A 14721-nucleotide genomic window follows, 5' to 3' on the forward strand; every position below is an offset into this window, starting at 1 on the left:
AGGAAACCTAGTCTTTCATTCACTGGGACTTTAATTTGTTTATTTATGTTCAATGCTCAAGTTTTATTTTGTAACAACTGAGGAGGTTCAAGAATGAACCATTGACATTTTATTGCAATGGAAAATTATCCATGCCACCCCTTTCAATAACTAGATACCTGAATTCATAAATATCTGTGCTCCTGACTCATATGTGCAGGGCGCCTGGCAGAGAGGCAATCTGTAGCCAATATTTAGTATTATACCAAGTCAGCAACTGTACATACTTAAACCTTTTCCTGCTTTGGAGGCAGAAACCCAAACCACTAGGTGGCAGAGATGGGGTTTTTATTAAGGGTTCAAATTATTTGGCATTATCATTTAAGTTCTATAATTGGGTTTAATAATGAAATTTGACTGATGACTTGTGTCAATATGATTTAAATACAACATATATTTTTAATGATTCATGTATTGTCTGTGTCTTTTTCGACCTATTTTCTAAACACTATTTGTTACTGGACCGTAGGAAGCTCCAGCAGAGGTGGGCCCACCACCTTCTTAAGGCACAGCTGCCAGATGAGATATGGACGAAAGTGTTGAGGTCCACTCAATTGATAGATGTCAACGAGCGATTCTTTAAACAAATGATGAAACTCAGCCAGGCATGCATACCAAAATGCTTGTCAGTTTCAGAAGAGAGTGGTCCAAAAGCATTTAATGTGAAAGTGTAAGTTTTTTTTGTATTAAATTAAGATAGGTTTCGTTTGGCATGTATCCTTCTTGACAGTAAAACTTTAAAAAATACTTTAAAAAATACATTTAGATATTTATTTGTCATCACAATACACAACTAAGGCAATAGGATTTTGATAAAACCCAATATTCCTTGGTACAAATGTGGCCATAGAAATAATGCATGTAGTATAAAGGAACACAACCACAGCTTTAAAAATTTCATAGTTTTATCCCTTTTCAGACATATATTTTTGGTCACCTCTTTAAAATAGTAAATGGTGGTCACTTTTAATGTGTTTAATATTTTACATTTCAGGAAAGAGTTCATGGCAGAGAAGGAGTTAAGATCAGGTCAACCTAAATTGGTATGCATTATAAGCTTAATACTTACCATTGCCATGTAATAACATATGGACAGTTTTGTGCATAATTTACTGAGGTCTATTTCCTACTTAATAAAATTTGATAGAAGTTTTCTTTTATCATTTATGTATATGAATATCATTATCTTATTAATTTTGAAACTTTCACACCAAAATATGCACAAAAAAAGCTTCAAATGAAATGTAGGATAAAAAATTTGTCAATGATGTTTGTTTTGCAAAAGACTCAAGAACTGAAAAACATTTGTATTCATCTAAAACTTTCAGAAAACCCCAAGTCAGCCTCCCACTCCTGGATGAAGAAAATCATGTAGAATTTGATGGCAATGCTGATCTGTTTGATGATATTGACCATCATCAGCCAGACATTGAACCGGCTATAGATTACAGACATGAGTATGAGGATCTGCTGGTCGCACATGAACATTTGAAGAAGGAGATGGAAAATGGTAAAACTTACTTTATATTAATATTTCCAGCTTTAGTGTCTTTGTCGCTAGTATTCTTATGCATGTTAATTGTCAGCCAACCGGTAATAGAAGGCCTTGATTAAATTAATAGGTGGTCATGTTTATGGCAGGCAGATATTAAGTCGTTTTGCAAATTTATTTTTATAGATTTACAAAGTTATACATATACATGGCTATATTGATTAGAATTTCTTTACTTCTGTATGTTACAGTGAAGAAGTTAAAAAGGGAGGAACATGATTTCCAAGTGGGTGAAGCTGTTCAAGCCAAGTGGACGGAAAAGGGAAAGTCAACATGGCGATCAGCCAAAGTGATTGGGAAAGGTAAGAGACTATGTAAAGATACATCAAACTGCAAAGTTTTCTTATCAATATGTTGATTTTTAGCTTGACTATCTGAAGACTAAAGCGGCCTTTCTATTCTTGTTGTCAGGTTGAGGTTTAAGGGCTGGTTTGCACTTTCACTTTGAACTCCAATGCCATTCATTCAATACGCTTGATACTTGAAACAGTTATTCAGGACCATCACACAATGAGGTTTCACAACACTATTTTACATGATACAAATTTTGGCAATTTTCACATTATGCAGGGACTTTTTTATCCAGGTTTTCAACGAAAACCGGGTTATTAGAATGAGGTTGTCGTTGGACGGGCGGACGGGCGGGCGTCAAACATTGGTTTCTGTTCGATTACTTTAGTTAGCATTGATAGATATTGATGAAACTTGTTGTATATTTAATCAGGCTTTCACAAAGGAAAAACTTGTTATAAGACTGACTTGCAGCCTTGCTCGGTCGTCAAACTCACCAATGATAACGCCTATTTAAGTAATGTTTGACATAATTATACTGTCCAAACTTGCTTTATAGGAAAAGAGTTTATGAAGACCTTTAATGTGATTGTGTTTGGGGAAAAGTGGTCGGTATTGAATAACATAATAAGGTCTCCATATTGAAGAACTGAAATTTTTTTTATTTCAGATCTTACACTGGATGTTGAGTGGGACTGTGACAAAAAGGTTTCCTCAATATCACCAATCCATCTAAGAAGGATATAAGACATCTGGCTACATCTACTGGACTTAATTTATCTGTAAATGAAATTTATTTGTTTGATTATGAAATGTCATTACTGTGCTAGAGCTGTTTTGATGATTAATGCATGTGTCTATGAATCATTTTTGTTTATTGACATAGAAGTAATTTTTATCATTACACCATCTTCTGATAAAAATTATTTTGTTTAGATAATTTCAAGACATTTGCACATATGATAAAACATTATCTCACACAACCCTGGAGTTGTTAATATGATGGTCATAATGAAAAATTATTTAGATATTCTTTGGTTGTGGTCTGGTATGGCTATGTTGAGTTATTATTATTTTTGATTAATTAATTTTCATTTAACTAGTTTTTATCATTACTTAGTTCTGACAAGAATTATTTGATGTATTTAAATAATGATTTTGATAATAATGCTTAATTTAATCATGGTGTTGTATATAGCCATGACATCAATAATGTCAAAGATTTTATGTATGATATTAAATTGGATTAATTGATTTTATCTCATTGTTGAATATTGTTGTGTGAAACCTTGATGACATAAAACATTAAAGTATAGGTTCTTCTCTTAAAGCTGCCTTCTAACAGATTGAACGTTTGACAAAAAACATTGTCTTAGGATGAGCCAATTTATGCGAAAAATGCATACAAACGATTGATATAAATTATATCAATCGTTTCTATGCATTTTTCGCATAAATACTTTATAAACCAATCTGAGACTCAGATTGCAGATTGTCATATTTTATTTCAGAAATTGATGTTTAAACTTATGCATTTTTCTAAAACAGAAACACTTATAGCCATAAACATTATTTTTGAATTGAAGTATGAAAATCTGCTCTGATCTTTTATCAACAATCTTTGATTACTGCTTTGCAGATATTTAAGCAAAAATTTGCTCAGTCCAAGACAAAAAATGAAAGAAGTCAAAAGAGCCAAATTGTGAGAGAGCAGCTTTAATGTCTTGAGTTGTTTAATATATATTTTATATAGCTAGAACTGATTTCAACCAAAGTGTTTCAAAGATAAGAAGCTTAAGCTTTAACAAAAATGATGTTCAATCTGTGAGAGTGCAGCTTTAAGAATTAAAGAAAAGTTTGTACCTGTATTTATTTGCAAGTTTGCCTCACCTACATCATATAACCTTTTTTTTTTTAGAGTTTTAGACCCCTTTAGAACCCTTATTCAATATTCTTACAAATCATTGTGTTTTTTTTTAATCTTTACAGGACAAATGTCATAAATAAATGGATTGTCATTATATAAAATATATAATATGCATCACAAACTGTCACATAATATGCTCAATGTCTTTCACTTCAACTTTGTCTTTCATGTGAATCTGTAAATTCTCTATGTTAACTGTTTTTGTCTGTTATTAACTCAAATTGAATTGCTTTTCAGCTCGACTATTTGAAGAATAAGGAGAGCTATCCTAGTCACCCGAGCGTCGGTGTCGGCGTAACCACTTATGTTAAAGTTTTTGTAAGAGTTTGTGTACCACCTCAAATATTGACATATGGCTTTGAAACTTTGCACACTTGTTCAACATCATGCCCCCACCCTGTACACAGGAGGAGGTAACTCTATCAAGGATTTTGACAATATTATGCCCCTTTTTTTACTTAGAATTTACGTTAAAGTTTGCGTACTACCTCAAATATTTTCAAAGTCCATTGACATCTGGCTTTGAAACTTTGCACACTTGTTCACCATTATGCCCCCAACCTGTACACAGGAGGAGGTAACTCTATCAAGCATTTTGACAAAATTATGCCCCTTTTTCAACTTGGAATTTATGTTTAAGTTTGCGTACCACCTCAAATATTTTCAAAGTCCATTGACATCTGGCTTTGAAACTTTGCACACTTGTTCACCATTATGCCCCCAACCTGTACACAGGAGGAGGTTACTCTATCAAGCATTTTGACAAAATTATGCCCCTTCTTCTACTTAGAATTTATGTTAAAGTTTGCGTACCACCTCAAATATTTTCAAAGTCCATTGACATCTGGCTTGGAAACTTTGCAAGCTTGTTCACCATCATACCCCCAACCTGTACACAGGAGGAGGTAACTCTATCAAGCATTTTGACAAAATTATGCCCCTTTTTCGACTTGGAATTTATGTTAAAGTTTGCATACCACCTCAAATATTTTCCTTTCAATTTATGTAAATATCTCAGCCCATCATGTATTGCATTGAAATCTAATCTAACAGTGATCCCTGCATGTTTCGCCAAAACTGTTCAATCCATTCACCGAAAAGCGGCGGAATAGTCGAGCGCGCTGTCTCTGTGACAGCTCTTGTTTATGTACCGAGTACATCTTCTTAGAAAATAGTTTAGTTCATCAAATAGAAAAATTTGTTATATTTTTTTTATTCTTATATATCTGGTACATTATTTTTTCTTCAATTGATTAGATATAAACTATTTCAATTTTTTTACAAACCAAACATTTTCTGTAATGACATTTTTTTAATTTTTTTTTTAATTTTAAGTTGTTAAGTTGTCGAGAACAGTTTTTATCAAATCACTACCAAACATTTTCTCTTTGACTGTTTTTGTTTTGATTTGATTTTCATGGTTTCTACTGATTAGAAATGGTTTTGAAAAACTTTCTCTTTAGACATTATTTGTCAAGTTTTTAGCTTTTATTGTTAAGCATTTTACCACATCCAATTGTTTGGACGACCGAACATTTTTTCTTTGGACATTTTTGTCTAGTTTTTAGCTTTCATTGTTAAGCATTTTGCCACATCCAATTGTTCGGACGACCGAACATTTTCTCTTATAAAAATTGTCTACTTTATAATTTTTATGCTTTGAAATTTGGTAGGTCAATCAAACATTTTGAAAATTAGAATACTGTTTGTCAATGGTTTTACATTTGACCACTTAACTTTGTTCGGACGACCGAACATTTTGTATCAATTTCAAGTTTTGATTTTAGTTTGACCATTTTCAAATTGTTAATTACATCGAAATCCTTATTCGCAATTTTCAAGCATTTTGACCACATCCAATTGTTCGGACGACCAAACATTTTCTCTTTGGACATTATTTGTCAAGTTTTTAGCTTTTATGGTAAAGCATTTTAGCACATCCAATTGTTTGGACGTCCGAACATTGTCTCTTTTGAATATTGTCTACTTTATAATTTCATGATTTGAAATTTGGTTGGACTATCAAACATTTGAAAAATAAGAATACTGTTTTTCATATGTTTTACATTTTGTCCACTAAACCGAACATTTTGAATCAATTTCAAGTTTCGATTTAAGTTTGACCATTTTAAAATTGTTAAATACATCAAAATATTTACTCTCAATTTAAAAACTTTTTGACCACATCCAATTGTTCGGACGACCGAACATTTTGTATCAATTTCAAGTTTCGATTTTAATTTGACTGTTTACAATTTGTTATCATTACTGAACATTTTGTGAATTGATAGTTTTGAATAGTTTAAATTCTGTCTTGTTATTTTTTTTCATTTGTTCGGTGGACAGAACATTTTCTTATATCTGACTCTTTTGGATGGAATAATGCTATGAAATAAAAGAAATTAACTCCTTTTGTTGTTGTGTTGGTTCTATTTTTTAGTAAAATATGCTTAAAAAGGGCATGCATTATGCAGACAACCTGTCTGTGAATTGGGATCGATCGGACGATCCCTTTTTAAATTTGGTTCTGTACTGAATAATTACAAGGAAATACAACTCATTAGAGCATATTGTTTTGTTACTAAATATAGACGGGAACCAAGATTCTGGATTATTCTCCCTTTGTATAATAAATACATAATGCCGTGTAACTCCTTGCGCGAAAATGAGGTAATAAAATACATGGTTTGCTGAAGAATGAAGGACCGTTGATTATACATTGTATTAAACACAGACTTTTGCTCATGTTTCTGATGGAATCAAACTGTATTCTTTTTTGAAAAGGTTATTGACATCCAATAATAGCAAACATAACTATTAACAAAGATATCAAGATATCATTATGAACTTTATACTTTAGTTTGAAACAATCAAAATGAGTCATTTCTGGAGACGAAAATGCGAACGCCTCTTAATGTCAGTTTTACAATCGACGTTTAAGGGTTAGAAAAAAAGACCTGAGTAATTGCTGTTAAAAATATCGTAATCTAAACGGTTGAAACAATCATCATTTTCATGTTTATAACATGCCATACTTGATTAGATTATATTCAAATGTCGCAATGCCTAGCAAAGAACTTATCAGGAAGACAAATCCAAACACCTTGTAAACTAAAATCTGTTTATTTAGACGAGCAATATAATCGACGTAAAAGGGTAAGACAACCTAAACAGCTTGATTTTGCGATATATTATCTTCATAACTTTTGCAACAACAATGTTTTTCGTGTTTATAAACTGCCTAACATATGCTCATTGTTCAGTGTATGCTATATATATAGCTGGTTAAAGTATGGTTCAAGACATGAAACAGAATTGTTGCATCAGCATTTCTTCGTACTTAGGATTGAAACTTTGCACGTTAGAGAAAATCACTTTGGAATGTATTAGCAGTCGTAAAGACCAACGAAAAAACAAATTAACAGTGCAAACATACTGTAATATAATCATTGATTTTTTCCTTAATTATAATTAAACATGCAAGTGTTCCACAGGAAAGACGCAAATACAACGAGGAGGTTATGTTTATTCAGATTACATGAATTCATACTTATTTACAATTCACTATTCAAATGGGAAATTGCATTATATAGTTGATACAATACAAGACTTAATACAGTATTACAGGAAACATATTAAGTGCACTGAACTAACAATACTAATGCAGATCATATTCAAACAGTGCAGACCATAGCAAAACCATTATTCTCAAACAATCAGATCCCATTCAGACAGCAGGAAGATAAAATCAGATTGATCAGGTTGAAATTCAATTGACATTGTTTCCTACCAAAAGGCGTAATAAATTTCAGTCTTAATGCATTGGTTGTTTGTATGATCACAAAATGGTCTAAATCAATTACACGATATTAGTTTGAACACATGGTTTTAGTTTAGTTATGAAACAATATATATGCTAGGTAGGATAGTCAATGGCACGTATGCAAATAGCTTATTTCAGTAAATAATGATGAAACACTTATAAACTGCATACACACACAATATGAAAGCATGACGGAAACAAATAAATATATAGATCTATTTAAAATAAATAAATGGCATTTAAAGATGCACTCTCACAACTTTAATCTTTTGGCAACTTTCTTATTTTTTGCCTTTGAACGACCCAATTTTTGCGAAAATCAGTTATATAAGACTGCTGACAAAAATCAGATCGCAGATTTTTATATTTAAGTTCAAAAATTGATGTTTCATGCATTTTTCTTAAACTGTTAGTAACGGTTTAAGCCATAAATCACTAATTTTAGAACGGAAATATAAAAGTCTGCGATCTGATTTTTGTCAGCAATCTTATAGCATTGGTTTACAGATATTTAAGCAAAAATTTGCTCTTTCCAAGACATAAAATAAAAGAAATGTAAAAAACGGTAAATCTGTGAGAGTGCAGCTTTCACCTTATGTTTTTTTTTTAGATCTAATATGTTTAAATTTCGGCCTTCACTAATACAAGAAGGCATATTAATGTCCAACGTGTGGTGCTTTTATTCATAGTCCGCCTTATGATGACCAAATGATTGATATATTAAACAAAATATGTCATTGAGCCATTTATTTAGGTAAATGAGACAACATTCCTGCCAAAAGACAAATAGAGCAATCTGAGGACCTTCGTAACAGTTCATGTTTATTACTGTGCAAAAATACAGCAAAATAAGTCAATTGACAGCTATTCAAATACCTTTTTTTAAAGTTGAATCGATTGTTTAAACAGATACATTTCTTCCTCTTAAAGTGGAAACAGTAATTTTCCTTATGGCTGCACTAAACAAATAGATTAAATCAGGTATACAGAACAAAACATTAGACACATAAATACACTAACATTTTAAGGAAAATACATTTAAATTGGTCGCAAGTTTGTTAAATGTAATTTTCCTGGTTAACTTTAAAAGCGGAAAAAGCACTAAATAATATCTTCGTAATAAATGTCATTTGTCATTCATCATCAATAACATGTGATACTAGTGAAACAAGTTTTCCTTACAAGGAAGTCAAAATGACCTTGAACGGCAAAACCAATAATAACATCGTTCATAAATTTTTGATAAATAACAAGTATTTCGAGGCCTTGTGTCCATAAACTTTCTATATCTTAAATTTGACCTAACTCAATCATTGCATGATTTTCGACCTCCACATACTATGAATAGTAATAACTTCCGTTTATCCTTTAGAGTTATAGATGTGTGAAGCACTTTGTCAAACAACTAGCGTACATGGAGTGCAACGGTTTTGAAATCAGGTTTAACCTGATTTATAGGAACTTGGGAAATGTCATATTCACGTATTCCTGATTTTCGCTATCGTCGACATTCCCTCCTCTGTTCTTAAGGTATTCAAAAACTACTTCATGACAAAACTGGTACTGCTCCTTTAACAGATAATCAGAACACACGATTATGCTCAAATAAAAATGTCATACGTTTTCATCATCATCATCATCATCATCATCATCATCATCATCATCATCATCCTGTCATCATCATCATCATCATCATCATCATCATCATCATCATCATCATCATCATCATCATCTTCATTTTGTCATCATCATCATTATCATCATCATCATCATCATCATCATCATCATCATCATCATCATCATCATCATCGCATTTGACACAACACCAGCTTACCACATCAGTAATAGCTGCCTGACGCCGGTGTTTCACCACCCTGACCGTGTCTGCTATTGCAACTTCCTTGTCGGTCTTTATTCGATCCACAATACTCAAAAGTGCCGCAAATAGCCCACTGCGTGAGTACCCATCACTGAAAGTAAATAGGCATTAAGAACGTATAGCTTGCGACAACGGTTTAGTTAGTGTGTAAAAGATAAAAAACGATATATACATTTTGGCATGCACGTTACACAAACACTTTCGTGTTTAAAATAATGGTATATGTTTTTGGCGCAAGAAGCATGAACTATTAAAACCTAGATCGTCACTATGATCGTAAGGGGAATCGTGACCAAGATCGTGAGGGAAATCACCTACTGGCATTGAACAACGACAGGTCCTCCAATTCTGCTGATCGTCTGAAGGAAGTTGGTCAATGGCTTCGGTTCACAGAGATTCAAATATCCAGGCCATGCTGTGAACTGATGTACCACCGTCTGTTTGTTTTGACGCTGTACAATACAAATTGTCAAAAAGTATAAAAATTAAAGAAACATTCTTGTCTTAATTAGTTGTTTTTGTTTAATTAATTATATAAATACCCTTTCGGCTAACGATATATCTATTCTTCGAATAGTGCAGTAATTCCCCTCATCCACGGATAAAAGACTGATGACGAAAGGTCCAATACAAAGGGGACTTTTGTTTTGGGGCCAATAGCAATGCAGCTGAAAGGAAAATAGTGGTTTAAAAATGTACATATTATGTATGGATACTAGAGTGCATTGTGCATTATGGATCTTTCTCTTATGGAACTGTTTCATATATAATATAATCATATAATAGATACATATGTATCTTTCCTTATATCTACCTGATTGTATTGTTTACTTGCCTTTTCATCTCCTACGTCGAGTAAAACAACATCCTCAATGCTGTGGTCCCACAAAAGCCGAACAAAGTCAAGAACAGTATTTTGTAACGGATATTGCGTCACAATATACTTTTCGGCATCTCTGTATGTCTGAAGAATGGATGTATTTAAAGTAACGATTACTGTTAATTTGTTTTCATATACTCACAAAGATAATCTTCTAACAAAACAGCCCTTATGTTGTTGTTTTTAATTATATTTAAAACATTTTATGAAAAAGCAAAATAAAATAGATGAGAGATTCAAGTGAATTGACATTAATACGATGCTGATTTCATTATAATACGATTGTTAGTTTGCAATGGCCCGATCCAAACGTTTTCCCGTCGGTCGGTAGGTCGAGAATGTCTTGTCTTTGCATAGCTTTATATTTGCATTTTTATAATCATAAAACAAAGACGCATAATATGAACTACAAACCGGAATATAAACAGCGTTGATGAAATCATTTCCAGTGGAAATCAATGGCCGAAAAAGGTCATCTGAAACAATGTAGTCACAAAGTGTTCAAAAAGTACACCAGTATGTAAAAACAATGTGAAATACAGTTTCTTATTAATACGTTTCTTTTTTTCTATTTTTTATAACCATTTGGGTTTGACACTTGAGTAGACATCCTGGTTTTATTTGAAAATGGTCGGGGATTTAGGTCAATGTGCTTCATGGAGTTTTATTGTATCTTTTCATATTTCTTTTGGCCATATTCATGGTAACATCAAACTAACACCACACTTTACACTGTTTTGTTTTTGTCAATATGTTTTTGAAATATCTTTCTCCCACCTCAGATAAGTAGATACATTTTTTAACCATGCTAGAAATTCGTATCTTGACCACGGGCAAAGATAAAACAAGTACCCGCATGGAACTCCTTTTTAATGGTTATCACATTGTAATTAACTCCCTTGTTGAAGACTGTCGTCTGTAGCATCAAAGAAACCATGAGGCAATATTTAGAATGCTAATTAGTTATTTCTCGCTTCAAATGTCACCATAACACTGTTTTCACGCAACTTTCAAGAATAATGTTTCACTCTCTTCAGAACTATTCAAAGACCGATTTGACTATTACATAATCTGAATTACTGCGCGCATATCCATGCGACCACGAATTATCACGCATTTATTTTCACTACGCACAAAAGAGTTCGAGCATAAACACCTTCCAGCGATAGGTTCATCCCAACCCTTGCGCAGGGTGATTTGCGGAAACTCGTTTCCGCCCCCCCCCCCCCACGCTCGGGTCTAAAGGAACCTATCTTACACTATCGGCCAAGGAAGATACTTATACCCCCACAATGTATCTTTATTTTTTATCTACCTTCCATAGTGTTTGAAATCGAAACCAACCTGTGACCAGAGGACACGAAAATCTTTCGCAAAAGCATGTATATGAACTATGTATGCTTAATCTAACTCAAAAGTAAACTGGCTAGTTGAAAAAGAAAACTCATGAATGGGAGATCGGTTTTTGGTAATCAAAATAAATGGTCTATTAGGAGACAAAAATGTCGTAAAAATGACGAAACATGTTTAAGATCATCTCTATTCGATGGTGGTGCTTGGCTATTTGCAAAATTGTATATGAAATATGTTGTAATCTGAATGTGGATTTTTATACATTCATATAACCACTGATTCGAAACGTATTTTAGTCCCGCAGTCAACAGCCAGTGTCATTTAATTCAGCGGAATTTAAAACCCGATTTCGTTTCAAATGAATTGACATATCTAGGAACTGTTTTATATAGAATTATAGCTGACGCTGACTTTGACTAAACGAAATGATTTAAAAACTTAATTAACAAGCCCAGTAGCCAAAGAAAGAATGCCATAAACATGGTTAAAACAATAAGACGATGAAAGGAACAGGGACAAGCCCAGTAGCATTACATAAGTTTATAAGGAAAACACCCGTTGATCACAACGCCACAAGCAATAACACATTACAAAATATAAAACAATTGTTATTTATAACTGTCGTGTAAGTACTATGGAATGTTCAGTGAACTACTAAGGAGGTTACTCACTCAATATTGTTTGGCCTTGATTTTGTTTTGCTTTTGGACATAATTTTAGTTCAATTTAGAGTTGATACTGGGAGGTACTAGTACTTTCCATTGCTTTATTTTAACCGGTTTACGAGCGATCAACCTACAGGGGCGGTATGTTTAAAGCTCAAAAGACGCTCGACAACTGACACACAACAAAATAATACAGATTACATTTAAATAAAATATACAAATTTAGACGTTACTACTTTAAACAGTCAGAAAAACAGGAGTTCACCTGGGAGTTAACTGGTTTATACATTCTTAATATCACAGTTATCTAAAGAAGCATCAATTATAGCATAACTAACTAACTAAATAAATAATGAGTTGTATGCAGATAACACTTCTACCAAGCGTTTTTTACGAATCCAATTTGACAACTTTCATTTAAAAAATAGTGTCACCTTAAGTTTGATCTTCAACATGTAACACAACTTTACAAACCTGGTATGACGGTTTGGTCTATTGATTTGCAAATGTTTTCAGGTAATACGCCGTCCGGCATCTTTTTTAAATCGTAGTCGTTTCCTTCAATGTCTGTTTTAACGTTTACGATTGAATTTGTTATTACCTAAATTAAAAAGCATTGGACAGGTGACGACAAAAATTGCCTCTCATGAACCACATGATATGTAACATAATATCAAATTATTGTTAGTATCACTCGAATATTTCGAGATTAAGTTTTTTAAAGTATACCAATCTCTAACAGGTAAATCAATATAAATGGAAACAAAGAAATTCACAAAAATAGGCAAGACAAACATACTTTGAATTCTTTGATCAATTTTCTTTCTTCTGTTGCAGTTGACAGTAACCTCAAACTGTTTTCAGGAGTAAAAATCTGTCCAACAGGGTCTAGTATTTCTGTGATTGCATCATGCAGATACAGATACTGCTCCTAGAATATACATAGTTTTGAATAAGGTATACTATACCTATCAATATTTCGAACCATCGGTCTAACATAGAGTTTTGTTTGTGATCACCGAGCAGGACAAGTAGGGTTTCCTCCGGGTTTTCCGTTTCCCCCCACAACACAAGACCACACTCTCGCGTAAGATCGTGCCAACGATCAAATTATTAATATAATCTTGTTAAAGCTTGTTTTATAATCGTTGTTAAATAAATATGTTTAAACTAACATATATTTGCACATGTCAAACCAATATGGCGAGCATTTAGTTCAGAACAAAAATAGGACATCTTTACATACCTTTGTTTGAATCATGCTAATTCGTTGCTCCCTTAGAAGATTCACAGTTTCTGGAACATTTAGTTTCCCATCAACCTTCCCTTGATCGAAGAGGTAGTCTAAGGCAATGAAGGTCCCGGTCCTTCCTACACCAGCGCTGAAGTAATAACAACGGCTTTTATTGTATCATGATCGAAAGTGATGAAAAATACTTTTACCTGATGGAACTTTCGTTTAATTTATGGGAATTATTATTGCATGCCTATAATAAGAAATAAAGGATTTTGGCTTGTTTTACATAACAAATGACTTATACTAACGTTTCAATAAAATCCTGTTGAAAATAATAAATACAACAGGGTAGAATTTGCAAAATAAAGGAATGTTTCATTTTACAACTTACAAGAAATGCATTTAATAATGAGTTATATAAATTTCTTGAGCAACCTGCAATGCACAATCCAAGGTGTTTTTTCCACAAATTCGCTCTGTTTAACTTTTCTCCAAAACTGCACTAAAGACAAAGCCGTCGCAGGTACATTTTTGTCGGGCCATGACGTGTAATGAAACTGAACCAGTTGTCGTTCAAATCGTGTACCTTCCTAAATGAGATTAGGTTAAAGATGTCAAGGAAACACTGTACTATAGTATCAAACACTTAAATGCCAAATGTAAATTTATTATGAAGGGCAATTCTGATCACTACAATGAACTACGACCACATGTGCTGTATTGTGGTGCTTTTCATGCATTCAGACGCTTCCTCAGCATTATCGATGAATATACGTCAATATACTCTAATGAGAAACGTCTCCTTACCATGCTGTAGGTAATTTGCCTGACAACAAAGTCAGCATACTCTTCAACTTGATCAAGCTTGACATTACACTCTCCATATGTTGCTCGGTCATCTGGCCAATATTTAAAACATTTTATCTGCAATTAAACATTTGCCACTGAATGCATATTGTATTCATATTCCAAAAAATATCCATTTTGTATTTAGAACTACCGTAATTATCATAATATTGACCCATTTGTACACGTAAAGGGTGAAAGTAAGCATAACGATTTAAAATGACAAACA

The 14721-nt window shown here is 32.9% G+C and overlaps 1 protein-coding gene and 1 long non-coding RNA gene across 3 annotated transcripts in view; one reads left to right on the top strand and one right to left on the bottom strand.

Moving 5' to 3' along the window:
• The first annotated feature begins 463 nt into the window (after positions 1 to 463).
• LOC128236229 (uncharacterized) lies at positions 464 to 6202 on the top strand. The gene is made up of 5 exons (XR_008261296.1): positions 464 to 709; positions 1034 to 1082; positions 1368 to 1549; positions 1783 to 1893; positions 2553 to 6202. It is a non-coding gene; the product is annotated as an uncharacterized LOC128236229 (long non-coding RNA).
• Positions 6203 to 7322: 1120 nt separating this feature from the next.
• Positions 7323 to 14721, bottom strand: part of LOC128236228 (hemicentin-1-like) — a 28832-nt gene continuing 21433 nt past the window's right edge. The window contains exons 20-30 of one of the 2 annotated variants that reach the window (XM_052951109.1): positions 14454 to 14570; positions 14082 to 14236; positions 13656 to 13791; positions 13209 to 13340; positions 12884 to 13010; positions 10806 to 10867; positions 10347 to 10475; positions 10054 to 10179; positions 9830 to 9963; positions 9467 to 9602; positions 7323 to 9201 (exon numbers count right to left, since the gene is read on the bottom strand). In XM_052951109.1, the coding sequence (XP_052807069.1) occupies positions 9085 to 9201; positions 9467 to 9602; positions 9830 to 9963; positions 10054 to 10179; positions 10347 to 10475; positions 10806 to 10867; positions 12884 to 13010; positions 13209 to 13340; positions 13656 to 13791; positions 14082 to 14236; positions 14454 to 14570 (1371 nt within the window). In that variant the 3' untranslated portion in view covers positions 7323 to 9084. The remainder of the gene's footprint in view (positions 9202 to 9466; positions 9603 to 9829; positions 9964 to 10053; positions 10180 to 10346; positions 10476 to 10805; positions 10868 to 12883; positions 13011 to 13208; positions 13341 to 13655; positions 13792 to 14081; positions 14237 to 14453; positions 14571 to 14721) is intronic. The other variant, XM_052951110.1, reaches the window with a different exon arrangement.

This window comes from Mya arenaria, chromosome 5, assembly GCF_026914265.1.
Source record: "Mya arenaria isolate MELC-2E11 chromosome 5, ASM2691426v1".
Classification (NCBI taxonomy): domain Eukaryota; kingdom Metazoa; phylum Mollusca; class Bivalvia; order Myida; family Myidae; genus Mya; species Mya arenaria.